At 34.3% G+C, this 19,606-nt stretch overlaps 1 protein-coding gene across 1 annotated transcript in view; it reads left to right on the top strand.

Moving 5' to 3' along the window:
- The window catches only part of LOC116900944, a 176,742-nt gene that overhangs the window by 107,193 nt on the left and 49,943 nt on the right, over nt 1-19,606 (top strand). Inside the window, 10 exon segments of the mRNA XM_032902585.1 lie at nt 49-142; nt 2,940-2,968; nt 3,059-3,137; nt 4,192-4,262; nt 5,735-5,813; nt 8,883-8,953; nt 9,458-9,548; nt 15,753-15,823; nt 17,311-17,410; nt 19,576-19,604. Of these exon segments, the coding sequence (XP_032758476.1) occupies nt 49-142; nt 2,940-2,968; nt 3,059-3,137; nt 4,192-4,262; nt 5,735-5,813; nt 8,883-8,953; nt 9,458-9,548; nt 15,753-15,823; nt 17,311-17,410; nt 19,576-19,604 (714 nt within the window).

Raw genomic sequence — 19,606 nt, 5'->3', positions numbered from 1 at the left:
GTTATTAGATTTTCTTGTGGAATTCACTATCGATTTTGTTTTTACTAGAACTCTTTTACCTGTCTTCAACCGAGGCCTAGTCCTTATTTGTCATTAGGATTAACTCAAAGACCACAGATTTTTCTAGATGAAGAAGGGAAAGGTAAGAATCATGTATAATCACTAAGCAATTTCAAATAATATTGATTCACATCAGACCAAACAATGGGCCATTAGCTAAAAGTCTTGCCAATAAAAAGTGTTTTAAGAAATATGAATGTACTATGCTATAATATGTTATATATCCCATGAATTTTCAATATATATACATTGTCCCTGATGAAAACTGAATTGTAAAAATAGATACCATGTTATTGTTTGTCCAACTCTACACCACCTCCCGTCCCCCTCACAAAGTCCTTTCCCCCTTCCATTCTTAGTGAGGGTGAATCCCCCTCATATTCCCCCTGGGTATTCCCCTTACCCTCATATATTCCAATTCCCTGACCCTGGCTCACCAAGCCTCTGCAAGTGGGAAAGGCTCGTCCTTTCCCACTGATGCCAGACAAGGAAGCCATACTAGAAAATGGATGCAACAGTCGGGCTATAGCTTTAGGGAAAGCCTGTGCTCCAGTTCTTGGGGAAACCACATAGAGACTGCGCTGCACTTCTGCTACCTATGTGTGTCAGGGCCTTGGTCCAGCCCCTGTGTGCTCTTTGGTGGCTCAGTCTCTGAGAGCTTGAGGCCATCAGGTTATTTGACTCTGTTGGTCTTCTGGTGGAGTTCCTCACCCCTTCAAGGTCTTAAATTATTCCCCTAACTCTTCCATAAGAGTCCCTGAGCTCCATCCAATATTTGACTGTTGGTATCTGCATCTGTTTCATTCAGTAGTTGGGTAGAGACTCTTCCTGCAACTCCCTCTCTATCAAATCCACTTCCTCTCCATTTCCTCCTCATAAAAAAGAAGGCTTCCATGAGATGACAGTCAAATAGAACTAAACAAGATACAATGAACAAGGCAAAAATCCCTCATATTAAGGTGGGACAAGTCTACGTAGCAAGATGAAAAGAGTCTCAGGAGCAGGAAAAAAGTCATAAAAACACCCACTTGGAGTTCCACAAACCCATCAAGCTAACACCATACCACATATGTAGAAGACCTGGTGCAGACTCATGTAGGACCCATACTTGCCTCTTCAGTCTTTGTGAACCCATTTGCTATATTCATATAGGACATTTCTCCCAGCAGTGGATGAGAATGGTGCAGAGACACATAGCCAGACATTATATAGAGGGAGAGTATAAATTGGATGACTCCATAATTTCCTGCTCTCAGAAATGAAGGAGTCTGGTAGAAGACTGTGAGAAAAAATCATAGGAGTCACAGGTATAGAGGACATGAGGCGAACACGGCCCACCAAACCAACTAAGTATATACTATTTTTAAAGTAAAGAATTTCAAGATGTATTTGGAAAGGAGATGGAAATAAAAGATTAAAATTACAGGAAGGTTAGAAAAGAAGTAATATGAGACAAGTCCTTAAAGTTCAAGATACGAAGGTGACTTCTTTAAGAAATGATTGCAAGTTTTGACACTTGGTTGGGAGGTAGGGGGCGGGATATGCTGTGAACCAATAGTATAAAAAGAAAATGCAAAGACCGAAGGCAGAGTGATATTCTTCACATCTTTATTTGTAGAAGTAAAAGGAAGTCTAGTTCTTAGAGGAGCTTTTAGAAAACATTTAGTGATAGTCCCAAACTTCTCTGTCAGCCATACATGCCACACTTTAATGTCATGAAAAGTGTTGCTCTTTCCAAGGCACTGTCATTTTGGTTAAAATAAAACACCCTGAAGTGGAGATAACTGAACAGGCCTGTCATCAGCAGATCTGTGTAATGACTGGCTCCTTTGGTTGTTGATTTGGAAGACTACAGGGAAATGATCATCTAGGCTCTGTAACATCAGGGTGCACCAAAGAAATGTGGATGCAGCCTGCAGACTAACAAGAAAGGCGTAAATTTTGTGGACTTTGGTAATAATTTCTGATTGAAGTCTAAATTCTTAAATGTTAGTATGGGATACAGACATTTTGGTGCTACAATCAAGCTCAAAGGCCATTTAGGATCCAGTTGTTGACTATCAAATATGCCTTGGTAGCATGTTACTCTGACTCTGTGGTAATGAGTTCCTGATTTCTAACTTGCACATTTGTGAACACTGGCCTATCATTTATCTTTGATGGCATTATTTTTCTACCAAAACATATTTTGCAGTTTAGGTTCACAAAGTTCCCTAAAACTGCTTTCTAAGAATCCCCATGTGCATGTTTGAGATTAAAGGGAATACATTCCTCACCATACCCAATTCCTACTTGTATAAGTAGTATTTTCTGCTCTCTTATCCTTAATTGAATGTCCAAGCTAATCAGTTCAGCGCACGTTTTTGGCGACAAATGGTGTGCCTGTTACTATACTTTTGTGAATGTTTTATGCTTACTAACTTTCAGTATAATGTAAAATGAATGAAAACGTCTTACCATATATTGTCCTGACTGCTTTTAAATTGTTTCATTGGCGGTCCATGGTGTTATATTGTACTACTAGCCTTGGTAATTGGTATGACATCCCAGGTATTCGACTTCATCTGGCATTCCAGAATAAATTCTGTAATTGTAATTACAAACCTTGAATTAGTATATGTGAGTTTGTCCTTAGGCCTTTAAGATAACATTCTAAATTTACATAACTTTAATGTACTGCGTATTTATGATTTTCTTTCAAATGGCTAATCCTTATTTTTGTGATGCCAATAGATGAAAAATGATGTGAAAGTTTACTGACACTCTAACTTTAGTAACTATCTCAAACTTAATTCCAGGCTGTTTGCCATGATGATTCTGAGTAAAATCCTGACCCTATAGGAATATTAACATTTAATTGATTGTATATTTCTACTTAGGTTCTCACAAGAAGCATCCTGAATGGAAGGTAAATCTTTATATTTTATCATGGCTTATACTCATTGCAATATGTGTCAAACAGAAAATTCAATAAATATCCTGTTTCAAATCTCAACAGAAAAATCCATCAACTGACAGAGAAAATTCTCTTCCCCCTGAGTCGTCAGAGTGGAGGCATGAACAAGAGCATCCATCCGGTAATTCTGTAAAACTTAATTTTCCTGGGGCAACTGTTTCAAAACACCTGAAGTAATTATAGAGCTTTAATCTCTAAACCTTTATTTCACAAAACATTTGGAAAAGTAGGACATAAATGATCAAAACACCATTCTAACATCATAGTTTCAAAATAATTTATTCTATCAAAATTCAAAGAAATAGCATTGTTAGTATAACTAAGATACTTGAACATTCTTTGTGTATGCAAGTAAGTTCATATTCCCTTTTAGGAAGCATGCTTTTAATAGATTCTTTTATGGGCTATTTATGGAAAGATCACATATTTGAGAGTTTTAAAATGTATATGAAATTTGTGTCATGATTTATACCTATATATTTATACCAACCTTGTAGGATGCTAAGAAAAATAATTATTTCCCAGTCGGAGTTTTGAGTGACATTGTGCTGTATATAAAAGAACTGTGTATGAGGTATATAGGTATTACATATGGAAACTCATCTTATCTGTTGACCACATGGAATTTGTGTTCTAAGTTATGGCCGATCAAATTGGCTGCCTCTGAGTTTTATTGTCTCTTGTATGTAATAGAAACCTATAAATGGCAATTTAATGAAGCATGTTTTTTCCTTTCCATAACCTGTAGAAGAAAGCACAGGTTTAATGAATTTTCCTATTACCTTCAGAAATATTGACTACAACCCCAAATCTATATCTTTTATATTTGATTAACTTATTTTTGTCTATTTTTATTCAATAGTATTCTTTTCTGTTTATTTTTAAAACTAATAAGTATATGGCTTCTTTTGAAGCCTGGCTGTGGAGACGAACATGTGATATATCTTTATATTTAGGCATGGAATTCTTTATGATGTGAACTGTGCATAGAGTTTCTTGTTTATTATATGAATTTTGTATGTCAGTGAATATTAAAGCTAACTGAACTTTAAACTAAGAAAACTATTATGTAAGTTTCATAATAACTTTTTCTTCCATGGTTGCACAGACTTCCAGTTTAGAAATGTTATTTCTAGTTTATTTTATAAAATAAAAATGTTGGTTAATTTCAACAGAAGTGGACATACAAATGAAAGCAGATGACAACTATAAAAACCGTGATGGACGCGAGAGTTCTCAGTCAACTGTACGTACTGTTAAAATGAACTTCCACTTCTAGATAAATGTTAATATCCATGTCCAATACACTAAACTGAAATCTTCTAGACATTCATTATCATGAATAGTACAAGGAAAGGGTGGGTGGAGAAGCACCCTCATGGAGGAAAAGGGGAGGGGGAGTGGATGGATGTGTTGATGGAGGTTTGTGGAACCAGGAAGTAGGATATCATTTGAGATGCAAATGAGGAGTGGAATGATTAACAATAACAATAACAACCACAACAACAACAACAAAAATTGATTTTAAAGCATTTAACTGGTTAGAAATAAAGAACTTTCTTATAATCTAGTTTTCCTCAGTGCTAAATTTCTCTGGGAATTGTTCTCACTAACATTCTATATAATTCCTTTTGTATCCCTTCTTCCCCACCCACACTGTAAAACCACAAAGAATATTACTATAACTGTATTAAATAAATATAAAACACAAAGTACAGACCAAACATCATCTTACTCTGCTCATGACAGGTATTGTAGGTGTATTTTTTTCTTAAAAAAAACAAAACAAAACAAAAACAAAATAATGCTCACTGACACAGGCACAGGCTGACACTAGAATATGGTAGATTTGGCTCTAACTAAAACTCACCATATAAATATCTGACACAGCATTTGTACTTTGTGAAAAAATGTGGGGAGACTGATTCGTGCATGTAGAGTGATCCGTGCTTGAAGTCTTATCAAAGCCATTTAATTCATTTAAGGTTGAATAGTTTTTTATTTTCAGAAAATCTTGCCACTAAATCAGTCATATATAGAAGTCACAGTCAAGCTCTCTTATTTTCCTTGGCCTTGATTCATTTCTTCACATATGGAATATCTATTCAGTGACAGGAAGAAAAGAAATATGCATGGTAGACATAGCAGATGCTTTTCTTCGATAAACTAACCAAATAATCAGAAAACACATACCGAAGGATCAATGCAAATAATACTGAAGCTGTAGAATTATTGAGCACAGCTAAACATTATCGAAGTATGCCATCATAGAGGAAAAAGTAAAAATTCAGAAAATTCATAAAACTTTTCCGGTGTAATAGTGAAGTGTCCAAAATATGAGAAAAGGGTTGGGTATCATCATGGGCAAAGAAATTAGAAACAATATGTGTTTATAGTAGGAATAATATAGTAGGAATAATCCCAGATGGAAGAGGGAGCGGGAAATCAGAGAACCAAGACCATTAACAACATGCTTAACACAGAGTTCATCTGGAAATGTGTCCTGATTTCTTAATTATAAGAAGATAATAAGGGGTTGGGGATTTGGCTCAGTGGTAGAGTGCTTGCCTAGCAAGTGTAAGGCCCTGGGTTCGGTCCTCAACTCCAAAAAAAAAAAGAAGAAGAAGAAGAAGATAATAATGCTTTCATAATAGTAAATAAATGCACTCTATGACTGGAACTCTTCATGGAACTAACTGCTAGTATCTGTTGTACCAGTATACCATGTCTGATCTACAGCTGTGCCATGCACCGCCTTCATCAGCACCCACGGATCTTCTAAATGAAGGAGGAAAAGGTAAAGATCATATCCTCAGCAAGTCATTTCAAAAGATTTTTATTAAATCAAAGGGAGTGATATGAAATGCAATAAGTAATATAACTTATTAGGTTGCAATATATTACAAATAATATGATGTTTCTCAATTTTAAATTGAGAGTGTTCAAGGAGAAGACCCAACTGTAACTATAGAATAGAGTGTTTGCTACATGAGCAGTTTTGAGGAATAAGTTAGTGGTATGGAAACATGACGGGGAGGTATTGAAAAGGTTGTTATTCTTTTTGTCTTCATCACTTCTAGAAAGATGAAAATTGGAAGACAGGGTCTTAGCATAGCTTCTCTTACTTATAATAGATTATTATAAATATTGTCAGCTAAACATACTCCCAATTTAATGTTACATATAATGTTGCTCCATACAAGATACTGAGTATGAACCAAGATGAGAATATCCAGTAGAAGCAAGGAAGGATACATTTAAATATATATGTTTAAACATGAATGTCACAGCACTCTAATTTCCTGAGATTCCATTTATTAATTCTTGAGCTTAAATTCTGTCCTATTGGGGTCTTATTCAGAATGTGCTTTTCTGTGTCAATGATTTCAAATGTATCTTATACTTTGTTACCTATCAGACAAATGGTATCAGATCCTATGTTGAAGTATTTGGACAATTTGGAGTTAAAATTTATTTAGGGAGAGGCAAGTAACCTCATTTTATTCTTCTACATATGATTATGAAATATGACTATCACTTGTTGAAATTGCTGTTATTTCCTCAATGTTCATCACTGGACTCTGTCAAAAACAGCTAGATATAAGAGCAATAACTTAGATCTTGGTCCTCAATTTTATTCCATTGATCTACTATAATTCACTTTTCTTCTAGTGTCATACTGTTTTCATTATTATAGCTCTGTAGTATAACTTGCAATATAGAATGGTCATACATTCAGGTTTTTTTTTCTGTTCAGGGTTGTTTTGGCTATCTTGGAAGTTTTGCTTATTCTGTGTAGAAACTAAGTTTTAAGTTCAGTGAAAATTACATTGGAATTTTGATGAGGATTGTATTATGTATAAATTGCATTTGGTAGGACAGTCATTTTTACAATGAGTCATATCAAACCTTGGGGATGGGAATCTTTCATCTTCTGATTGTCAGTTGTCTTCCTCCGTGTTTTGGAGGTTAGGTTGTACAAGGTTTTCACTTCATTTGGTACATTTATTCCAAGATATTTTGTTTTGGGGGCAGTCATGAATAGAAATCTTCCCCATGTTTATTTCTTCTTATTATGTAGAAAGGCTACTGATATGATCAATGTATTTATTAGTTATAGGAGGTTTTACATGGAGTCTTTGGGGTTTGATGTATAAAATCATATTGCCTGCAAATAAAGTTATTTTGAATTCTTCTTTTCCATTTTGTATGCTCTTGACCTCTTTTTGTTTTATTTCCATAGATAAGACTCACATAATTTCATTGATAGAAAAGGATAGAGTGGTTATGTTTGTCTTGTTCTTAAATTTAGTGGAAATGCTTTGAGTTTTAGAAATTTTTTTCTTCATTGAGCAAGCCATTGGGCATCGACTTATATACTGCCTTTTTAAGTTTAGATATGTTTATTATATTCCTAGATATTCTAGGACTTTTGAATGAACAGGTGTGAGTTTTGTCAAAAGTCTTTTGTTCATCTTTTCAGATGATCATGTTGTTTCTGTCCTATAGTCTATTTGAATTTTAGAATATGGTTATTGTTTGACACATTTGAACTGTACTTGCATTTCTGGGATGTAGCCAACATGATTATAGTGAATAATCTTTTTAATTAAACTTTTTATTTATTATGTGATTTTCACATCATATGCCTCATCTCCCTTTATATCTTCCCTCCACCTTTGTAACCTCCCCACAATAGAAAACAAAACAAAACAAAACAAAATTTCACCTTGGACTCTTAACTGTGTCAGGGTGTGTTACACAGTTTTCAGTTTGCAAGAATGGTCCCTTCATGTGCCCTAGCAGTTCAGATGGGGTGTACGTTGAGGTGAGCCACCTCAAAACTCTGAATCTGCTCCTCAGTGGTAGCTAAATTGATAAATTTGCCAGTTTACCTGTGCCCATCCCATTATAGCCAGTTTTTCCAGCTTTGACCAAATAAGGGTCAGGGACATCTCTCCCTCCTCAGGACAGCTCCCCTGTACCCATACCACCTGGAACTCTGTCTTGTTTTGGAATAGAAACGTATAATTGAGTGTATGACTTTCCATGGGTTTGCATGTGATATTCTAATTGGGAGGTAATATGGAATGAACACCTGACATAAGGTCATACCTTGAATTTGAACCCTTTTATAATTGAAATTATTGAAGTTCATGTTAATTATATATATTAAATTATTTTATTTATTTACATTTCAAATACTGTCTCCCTTCCTGGTCCCCCCCACACACACTCCCTTATCCACCTACCTACTCCCATCTCACCCTTCTAGCATCCTCTTCTCTGGGGCAACAAGCTTCCATAGGACCAAGGGCCTCCACACCCATTGATGCCAAATAAGGCAGTCCTCTGCTACATATGTAGCAGGAGCCAAAGAGATACCATGTATTCTCTTTGTTTGGTGGTTTAGTCCCTGGGAGCTCTGAATGGTCTGGTTAATTGATATTATTGTTCTTCCTATGGAATTGCAATCTCCTTCAGCTCCTTCAGTCCTTCCTCCTTCAGTCTTCTGTTGGGGTCCCCAGGCTCAGTCCAGTGGTTAACTGTATCTGCATCTGTCTTAGTCAGGTGCTAGCAGAGCTTCTAGGAGGACAGCCCTACTGGCCTCCTGTCTGCAAGCAGTTCCTGGCATCAGCAATAATGTCAGGGTTTGGTGTCCGCAGATGGGATGGATCCCAAGGTGGAATGGTCCCTGGGTGCCCTTAGAATGTTAACTTTTAGCATTAAAGTCATAAAAACAAATATATAATTCTTAATATGAAAATTTAAACTTTAGTCTTTGAATATAAAGACTGCTCCATTCAAAATGTTAGTCCTCATTTTCATTTTTGCTTTTTAATTTCAAATTCATAAAAAACAACAGAAGTCGAATTAAAAGATGAACCAGTGAAAAATCAAAACAATCTTGAGAGCAATACCAATATTCAACCATCTGTAAGTCAATGTTAAGTTTAAATTGCTACTTTAATATTCCTTTCATAAAACAATTTATCATAGGTTATATGAAATTTTCTTATGTGAATGCCTTGATATTTACTTCTCCAGAATTTAAAATTCATTTCAAAAATATTTAACTTGTTATAATTTTAGAAATTTCATAGAATGCATAGAATTCTTAATTAAACTTCATCTAAGATTTGTTTTTATCTTTTATTCTTCACTGTTCCTTTCTTTTATTCCTCTTTTATTATGAGAAGTAGGATAACTTTTATTGAGAAGAACATAGAGATATCAACAACAATGCACTGATCTCCTGGTTACTTTATATATTTCTGAATTTTTAAAACATTTTATATTTCTGTGTTTGCTGAGTTTAAAAACATGTTTCTTTTGGTTTCAAGACTATTTGCTAATTTAAAATAGAGAATCCATTTATGTTATAGTAAAGTCATTGGAAAATAAACTCATGGAATTTACTATTGATATTGACTTTGCCAGGATAGTGTTATGCGTCTTCCACCCAGCCATATTCTTCACTCATCAGTGGGACTAAGTCCAACATTCACAAATCCTCCTAATGCAGGAGAAGGTAAGACTTATATGCCATCAATAAATCATTTGAAATTTGTTTATTAAAATCAGTTGGACCAATATATTTTAATGGCCCAATAGTTGCTTATCAAATATTTAGCAAGTGTTAAGATGTATCCAGTAGTAATTTATCATACAGCTCATGAAAGTTCAGTACCATTTAGGATTGTGATTGTGAAAAAGAGAGTTGCATGAGAAGTATTGGTTATTTTATTTAATTACATTTCAAATGCTATCCTCCTTCCCAGTTTCCCCTCCACAAGCTTCCTATCCCCCTCTCCCTACCCCTGCCCCTATGGGGGTGCTTCCTCACCTGCCCACCAACTAACTCTCGCCTCACTGGCCTAGCATTCCCCTATCCTGGGTTATCAAGCCTCCACAGGACCAAGGGCTCCCCTCCCACTGATGCCAGGTAAGACAATCCTCTGCTCCACATCCAGCTGGAGCCATAGGTACCCTGTGTACTCTTTGATTGGTGGTTTAGTCCCTGAGAGCTTTGGAGGTTCTGATTGGTTGATATTGTTGTTATTCTTATAAGGGTGCAAACCCCTTTAGCTCCTACAGTCCTTGCCCTAACTTCCTCAAGGGATCCCCATGCTTAGTACAATGTTTGGATGGGTAAATCCACATCTGTATTGGTTTTGAGTTTTAAAATTAAATTTTGAATAGAAAATTAGAAGTGAAGAATAAAATTATAGTTTACTGCCATTAAATACTATCATTTAATGAATAGATTATATTTTGAGCTTTCCAGTGATAATTTGATTGATATATTATTTGAAAATTCCCTGAATTCCAGTTTGCTATATGTGTGTGTATATATATATATTCCAAGATGACTTCCAGTCTTAGTTACTGTGACCATCATGGGAATAAAATTCAATATGCGGATATCCTGTGGTGTGCTCATCTAAACACTATACTAAACTCAATTGTTAGACAGTTGCTCTTCTTCCATGTTATTTGATTCTATTAATCTGGTAATGTTCTATCAACCCACTATGTTATTTTTAATTTTTAAATTTTTATTTATCCTTTTTCTTTATACTCCAGATTTTATCCCCTTCCAGGTCCATCCCATATCCTACTCTGCACCCCCTGTCTCCATGAGGATGTCATCACCCCCATACCCCTCACTACACCAGAACTCTAAACACTCTGGGGCCTCCAGCCTAATGAGGGTTAGGTACATCTTCTCTGTCTGAACCCAGATCCGGCAGTACTTGACTGTGTGTTTGTGTGAGTGTGAGTGTGTGTGTGTGTGTCTATGTGTGTGTGTCTATGTGTGTGTGTGTGTGTGTGTGTGTGTGTGTGTGTGTGTGTGTGTGTGTGTGTGTGTGTGTGTGTAGAATATTTTGGGTACATCCCAAGAGTATAGCTGCATCCACAGGTAGTACTATGTCCAATTTTCTGAGGAACCTCCAGACCGATTTCCAGAGTGGTTGTACCAGCTTGCAATATCACACATGGAGTGTTCCTCTTTCTCCACATCTTGCCAACATGTGCTGTCACCTAAGTTTTTGATCTTAGCCATTCTGATTGGTGTAACTTGGAATTTCAGGGTTGTTTGATTTGCATTTCTCTGATCATTAAGGACTTTGAACATTTTTCTTTAGTTGCTTCTCAGCCATTCGAGATTCCTCTGTTGTAAATTCATAGTATTAGAAGGGGCAATTTGCAATACCCAATATTTTGATTGAGTTGGGTTTTTTGTTTGTTTGTTTGTTTGCTTTTGGTGGTTAGCTTCTTTATATATATGAATATGATATTAGTCCTCTATCAGGTATGGGGTTAGTGAAGATTTTTTCCCAATCTGTAGGTTTACGATTTGTTCTATTGGCTATGTCCTTGTTTTACAGAAGCTTAATAGTCTCTTGTAGTCCCATTTATCAATTCGTGATCTTAAAGCATGAACCAATGGAGTTGTTTGGGAAATTTCCACCTGTGCAAATGAGTGCAAGACTCTTATCCACTTTCTCTTCTGTTAGATTGATTGTATCTTGTTTGATGTGGAGGACCTTGGTCCACTTGGACTTAAGCTTTATACAAGGAGATATGAGCGCGTTGATTTGCATTCTTTTACATGCTTACCACTAGTTGAAACAGCACCATTTGTTAAAAAAGTTGTCATTTTCCCATTGGATGGTTTTAGCTCCTCCATCAAAGATCTAGTGACCATAGATGTGTGGGTTCATTTCTGGCATTTCAATTCTATTCCATTGATATACCTGCCTGTCTCTGTATCAATTCCTATCAGTTTTTAATCGCTATTTCTCTATAATACAGTTTGAGGTCAGGGATGGTGATTCCCCCAGAAGTTCTTTTATTGTTGGTGATAGTTTTCACTATGTTGGGTGTTTTGTTATTAAAAATGAATTTGCAAATTGTCCCTTCAAACTCTATGAAGAATTGAGTTGGAATTTTGATGGGGATTGCGTTGAATCTGTAGACTGCTTTTGGCAAGGTAGCCATTTTTACTATATTAATCCTGCAAATCCATGAGCATGGGAGTTCTTTCCATTTTCTGAGATTTTCAATTTCTTTCTTCAGAGACTTGAAATTCTTGTGATATAGATCTTTCACTTGCTTGGTTAGAGTCAGACCAAGTTATTTTATATTATTTGTGACTGTTGTTAAGGGTGCAGTGCACTAATTTCTTTCTCAACCTATTTATCCTTTGAATAGAGGAAGGCTACTGATTTGTTTGAGTTAATTTTATATCCAATCAGTTTGCTGAAGTTGTTTAACAGGTTTAGGAGTTCTCTGGTGGAATTTTTGGGGTCACATATCCTATCATCTGCAAATAGTGATATTTTGATTCTTCCTTTCCATTGTGTATTCCTTTGACCTCTTTTTGTGGTCTGATTATTCTGGCTAGGAATTCAAGTACTATACTGAATAGGTAGAGGGAAAGTGGGCAACCTTGACTAGTCCCTGATTTTAGTGGAATTGCTTGAAGTTTCTTCCCATTTAGTTTGATGTTAGCTACTGGTTTGCTGTATATTATTGCTTTTGCTGTGTTTAGGTATGGGCCTCGAATTCCTGATCTTTCCAAGTCTTTTATCATGAAGGGGTGTTGAATTTTGTCAAATGCTTTCCCAGCATCTAATGAGAAGATATGTAGGGTTTTTTTGCTTGTTTGTTTGTTTGTTTGTTTATATAGTGTATTATGTTAGTGGATTTACATGTATTGAACCATCTCTGCATCCCTGGGATGAAACCTACTTGATCATGGTGAATGATTATTTTGATGTGTTCTTGGATTCGGTTTGCAAGAATTTTATTGAGTATTTTTGCATCGATATTCATGAGGAAAATTAGTTTGAAGTTCTCTTTTTTTTTAGGCTCTTTGTGTATAAGTTTATGTATAAGTGTAATTGTGGCTTAAAAGAACAAATTGGGTAGTGTTCCTTACATTTCTATTTTGTGGAATAATTTGAACAGTATTGACATTAGGTCTTATTTGAGGTCTGATGTAATTCTACATTAAACCCATCTGCTCTTGGGCTCTTTTTATTTTTGTTGGGAGATTATTAATGACTGCTTCTATTTCTTAAAGTTTCTTGGGACTGTTTAGATAGTTTGTCTGACCTTGATTTAAGTCAATACCTGGTATCTGTCTAGAAAATTGTCCATTACATCCAGATTTTCCAGCTTTGTTGACTATAGACTAGTGGAGAAAGATTTCATAATTTTTTGAATAATCTAAGTTTTTGTTGTTATGTCTCCCTTTTCATTTCTGATTTCTTTTCTTTTAAGTATGGTGGTGAAGTCTCCCAGTATTATTGTGTGTTGTACAATGTATAATTTGAGCTTTATTAAAGTTTCTTTTATGACTGTAGGTGTCCTTGCATTTGGAACATAAATGTTCACAATTGAGCATTCATCTTGGTAGATTTTTTTCATTGATGAATATGCAGGATAAGGATATGAATATCCTTATCCTTTTTGATAACTTTTTGTTGCAAGTCGATTTTATTTGATATTAGAATGGCTACTGCAGATTGTTTCTTGGGACCATTTGCTTGGAAAATTGTTTTCCAGCCTTTTACTCTGAAGTCTGACTGTCACTGAGGTGTGTTTCCTGTATACAGCAAAATGCTGGGTCCTATGTACGTATCCAGTCAGTTAGTCTATGTCTTTTTATTGTGGAATTGAGTCCACTGATGTTAAAAATAGTAAGAAATAGTGATTGTTTTTTTTTCTATTATATTTGTTTTTAGAGGTGGAATTAAGTATGTGTGGTTATCTTCTTTTTTATTTGTTGAAAGAAGATTGATTTCTTGCTTTTTCTAGGTGTAGTCTCCCTTCTTGTGTTGTAGTTTTTTATCTATTATCCTTTGTATGGCTGGATTTGTAGAAAGATATTGTGTAAATTTGTTTTGTCATGGAACATATTGGTGTCTCCATTTATGTTAATTGACAGTTTTGCTGGGTATAGTAGACTGTGCTGGCATTTGTGTTCCCTTAGCGTCTGTATTACATCTGCTCGGGATCTTCTAGCTTTCATAATCTCTCTTGAGAAGTCTGGTGTAATTCTGATAGGTCTGCCTTTATATGTTACTTGAACGTTTTTCCCCTGCTTTTAATATTCTTTCTTTGTTTTGTGCATTTAGTATTTTAGTCAAAATAGTGATTATTTAGTCAAAGTTATCTGATTGAGAATTTTTTTATCCAATCTATTTTGAGTTCTATAGGCTTTTTTCATGTTCATGAGCATCTCTTTCTCTACATTAGGGAAGTTTTCTTTTATAATTTTGTTGAAGGTATTTACTGGCACTTTAGTTTAGAAACTTTGCTCTCTTCCATACCTATAATTCTTAGGTTTGTTCTTCTCATTTTGTCCTGGATTTGCTGGATGTTTTGAGTTATGACCATTTTGCATTTTGCATTTTCTCTGACTATTGTTTCAATGTTTTTTATATTATCTTCTGCCCCTGAGATTCTCTCTTCTATCTCTTGTATTCTGTTGGTGATGCTTGCATCTATGACTCCTGATCTCTTTTCTAGGTTTTCTATCTCCAAGGTTGTCTCTCTTTGTGATTTGTTTATTGTTTCTATTTCCATTTTTAGATCCTGGATGACTTTGTTCAATTCCTTCACTTGTTTTGTTGTGTTTTCTTGTAACATTTTAGGGACTTTTGTGTTTCCTCTTTAAGGGCTTCTACCTATTTACCTGGTTTCTCCTGTATTTCTTTAAGGGGGTTATTTATGTCTTTCCTAAAGTTTTCTATTATTACCATGAGATGTGAGTTTCAATCCAAATATTGCTCTTCTAGTGGGTTGGGGTATCAGTCCTTGCTTTAGTTGGAGAACTGGGTTTTGATGATGCCCTGTAGTCTTGGTTTCTGTTGCTTAGGTTCTTTTTCTTTCTTTTTATTTTCCCCCTTTTTATTAAATTGGGCATTTCTTATTTACATTTCAAATGTTATTCCCTTTCCTGGTTTCTGATCCATCAGCCCCCTAACCCCTCCCACTCCCCTTCTAAATGGGTGTTCCCTGCCCCAGCCACCCCCATTGCTGCCCCCCCACAACAATCCCTACACTGGGGGTTCCAACCTTGGCAGGACCAAGGGCTTCCCCTTCCACTTGCTTTTTACCATCTGGTTATCTCTGATGTTTGTTGATCTTGCTGACTGTGACTGGAGCTTGTCCCTCTGTGGCACTGTGAGTCTGTAGTCTTAGAGTACTCCTGGGATCTCTCTCCAGACATGTTGTGGGTCTGGAAGGCTGTGGGAGAGCCTTAGCTCTGGGCACAGACCGAGAATGGATGATCCTGTCCCAGGCTGCTCCAGAGTTCCTGTGCCCTATGTGCTCTTGGAGGCTCCCTCTTCAGATAGTTAGTGGACCAACAGTGGGCTCTCACCTGTGGGCTTAGGAGCTCCTGTAAGACCAGTTTTCTCTGGGCAGGTTTTGGGTCTGGAGTACTATAAAACAGCCTTAGCTCTGGGTGCAGATAGAGACCAGAAGGCTTAGCATATGTTTATTTATGAATATGGAAGCTTTATGATATACTGAAGTTCTTTTTGGTTATCTGTGTTTTCTACTTCAGTATGTATGCAGGTAAAAATTAAATTAAATAAAACTGTAAATGCGAAAAAAATCAAACAAAATTTCACTAAAAGTTTTCAATTTTTGTATGATTTAATGCTTTCATACATATGTAAATTAATCTAAATAAATAATGATTTTTTTTCAACAGAAGAAGATCTACAAATGAAATTGGAGGAAAATCAAAGAAAATTTGATGGCAATGAAAGCATTCAATTATCTGTATGTAAAAATTTAACTGTTAAATTTTAATTCCTATTATTTTCTTTTGTAAGCAAGTGACATGCTATGCTTTAAATTTTAATTTAACCAATTTTAAATATAATTAGGAATCTTTAAGCTTCTTAAAATTTACAGAGTTTTTAATAGGTCCACTGTTTTTTTCTTCCATTTTTAAATTTTATTTAAATGTTCAATTGTAAAATTGTAAGATATAATTTGTTATGACTGGTATCTGAAAGCGTAAACAAAGGTATACAAATATCCTTGTGATTGTATAACAAGCAGTATCTTCAACTTACCTTTATTTTACTTAAGAACCAGAATAAATTAGAATACTATTAGCACTGATGTGAAAATTCATTAGAATGGATTAGATCTTGACCTAATTCAGATCTTGTATGTAGATATTTTGTATTATTAGAACTTTTATTTTACAGGCAATTGCAAACTATTATAATTATACTGTACAAATAGACTGTTCTGTACTTGAGATTTCCCTGCAACCATTTTAATTTCTTTGATACTAAATAAGATTTTGACCAGTCATTGTTCTCAAATTTGTGACAAAAGTCACAGCTAGCTTTTCCTCACTTCTGTGACCTTGACTATTTTCAATTACTGAAAATCTGTTAAGTGACATGAAGTAGGTGCATATTACAGATGAGGTTGTTTGCTGTTTTAATTATTTAACCAAATTCTGAGTAAACATGTTTTCAGTGGTTCACACAAAAAAATATGTGGTAAAATTGGTGTATTGGTAGTGTGATATCAGTGAATACTACCAAATATATTTAAAAAAATATGCCATGGTTGGGAAAATATATCACTAATAAAGGGGAGATGAATTTAAACGTAGCATTTTTGTCATGTTATAGAAAAAAATTAAAATAACTATTAATTTTTGTTCTTATGATATATCAAGAAAAAATGTGCAAATGACCACCTGGCAAGATTCAAACACCCAATAAAATACCAAGGCCACTTGATATCAATCGGAGCCTTCAGGATTTTGGAGGAGAAAGGAGAGGGAAGAGAAGAGGAAGGGAGGGTCGGAGGGAGGGACTGGGGAGGGGAAGCTGCCACTGAGATAAATAACTTAATTAATATAAAAAATCCAAGATACACAAACAAAAAATAAAAAAAATAGCTTAATACATCAATTTTAAAGAAAAACATGATGATACATCCTGAAGTTTGTTTTTTTTATGTATTTGTATGAAAATATACACATGGCTGATACTTTGGCTTTGAATATATCTTCTTCTGTGTACAATATGAAGTTTGCCTTTCACTTATCAAATGAGTTTAACCATGCTTTTTATTTAGACAGCATATATTATGTACTCTTCATATATTTTATAATAATATACTTGATTTTGACTCTGAAATAATGGAATACTTGTTTTTAAAGAATGAGTTTAATTTGTTTAACTACAGAGTAATTAGAAAATCTTGATATAATTTTATTTTTATATTTGGTGTACCAGGATAATATGAAGCACCTTCAACCGAGGCGAATCCGGCATTTATTGATGGGGCTCATCCCAAGACCCATGAATATTCTAAATAGAAGAGGGAAAGGTAGTTGTATATTACCAATAAGTCATTTTAAAAACTTTTTCTTTTTAAAAATAAGGTGAAAAATATATTTTATGAACTAATGTGATATGGCACTAAGGTAACTATTTATAGAGTTTCAATGACGTTTCAAATTAATAATGTTGAGATATGAAATATATCTATATAATAAGATATCATTTATATTAGAAATTTAATAAAGTAAATACTTAGAAAGAAGAGAGAAAAAAGAATAAGAAAAGAGAGGATACTGGGAGGGCTTGGAAATAAATTTGACAGGTGTAAATAATGAAAATTGAAGATAGGAGTTGGATAGATGACTCAGCGGTTAAGAGCACTGACTATTCTTACAGAGGTCCTGAATTCAAATCCCAGCAACCACATGGTAGCTCACAACCATCCGTAATGGGATCTCATGCTCTTTTATGGTGTGTTTAAAGAAAGCAACATGTACTCATATGTAAAATAAATTAATCATTAAAATCAAAGAAAAGTTGAAAATAAAATAATATTTTTAGAAAAATAATTGATGGAAGCTAAAACTGTACTCATATGTAAAATAAATTAATCATTAAAATCAAAGAAAAGTTGAAAATAAAATAATATTTTTAGAAAAATAATTGATGGAAGCTAAAACTGTGTAATATATATAGATGTTTTAAAACACAAAATTATCAAAAGTAAATCTGAATTTTCCTTTTCTTTTTATATTTTCTTCTTCTGGAGCCTAGCTAAGATCTTAAATAACGGTTTTGCACAGTTGCAGTTGTACTTATAGGCATAGGTGAACAAATTTCGTCAAGCTTGCACATAGCAATGTTATTTAAAATATGGCTACTTCAAAGGAGAGTGTCACATATGTCAAAGCAACCTAGTTGTACATGATTTCATAGTGTAGTTACAGAGAGATCCAGAAACATGAGAGGATTAGAAGTCAGAGAATTGAAAGACTTCAGGTTTGTAGGAAATAATAAGTAAATGTGAGATCACGGTTAGATTTCAAGGAAGTGATCAATAACAAGTAAAGGAGTTTATCTTAGTAAACAAATCTACTCAAACATTAATGAGAGGCCCTAGTGGAGGGTGATAACAATGCTCATGCCAACCTCTTATCTCTGGGATTTTTTTCCCCCATCTTTATTAAATTGGGTATTTCTTATTTATGTTTCAAATATTTTTAAGTTCTGTAAATTGTTGGGGGAGAGGATCCCTGCAGGTGTCATTGCTGGCAAGAAAACAATTCTCAAAGAGGTGAAAATGAAAACCATTTAGGTTGACACTCCATCTTGCTCTCTTCCAAATTTATGGTGGTCTCACCAACAGGATTGTTAGTCATCAGCTGAAGATGGATGACACCTGTAGATATGGTAGAGCACATATGGGAAAAGGCTTTCAATTTTTGAGTACTGAGATGATATGGCAAACTAATGTATACTAATTTTAAAAACAAAAATAATTGTAAAAGTTCTTCCTTGAATACTCAAATTTTTGATCATACTATATATCACAATTACCTATCTGTAGCAAGTTAGTGTGTAAAATATTATTGGAAATAAAATTTTGTTTTCTTTTCATGAGCATGTTTCAATGCTAAAGAATAATGTTATACTCCTTCACATGCATGTTGATCAGAAAAAAAAATATATATATATACTACATGGAACATGTAGGCATACAATTATCATAAACAAATGTGAATACTTTATAAACTTCATAAACAAATTCATTTATACAAATTTTGTGTACAATAAATTTTACTTTCCTTTCAAAATATTAATATCAGTTTTCAATTTCTAAATTATGGGCAAAAAGTGACTTGATACATTATTGGAATTATTGGTTATAAAGGTTCCATTAAAGAAATACACTTTTACCTTTTCTTATTCATTGACAATCAAGACAATTATAAGGATTTTGAATACAAAGCACTTTTCTCTTTATCTATTCACAGTTCAATTGGTATGCATTCCTTTTTTATTTCAGTTAGGTTTCTCAGAATTATCAGTTTATTAAAACCATATTCTCAAAAGCAAATTAGAATCATTATCCTCTCATCCAATTTTAAAATAACCATTCATATGTGAATTAAAATGAGTGACTTTCATAATTTCTGTGTAGATATATAGAATAGTTATTTTATATTTAAATCACTATAATTTCTTTTTCTTTTCTAGTCTTTCACAAGAAATGTACTCCATGTAAGGT

Source organism: Rattus rattus, chromosome 5 (assembly GCF_011064425.1).
Source record: "Rattus rattus isolate New Zealand chromosome 5, Rrattus_CSIRO_v1, whole genome shotgun sequence".
Taxonomy (NCBI): domain Eukaryota; kingdom Metazoa; phylum Chordata; class Mammalia; order Rodentia; family Muridae; genus Rattus; species Rattus rattus.
Note: the sequence above shows the minus strand (reverse complement) of the source record. Positions and strands in the feature narration are given on the sequence as shown.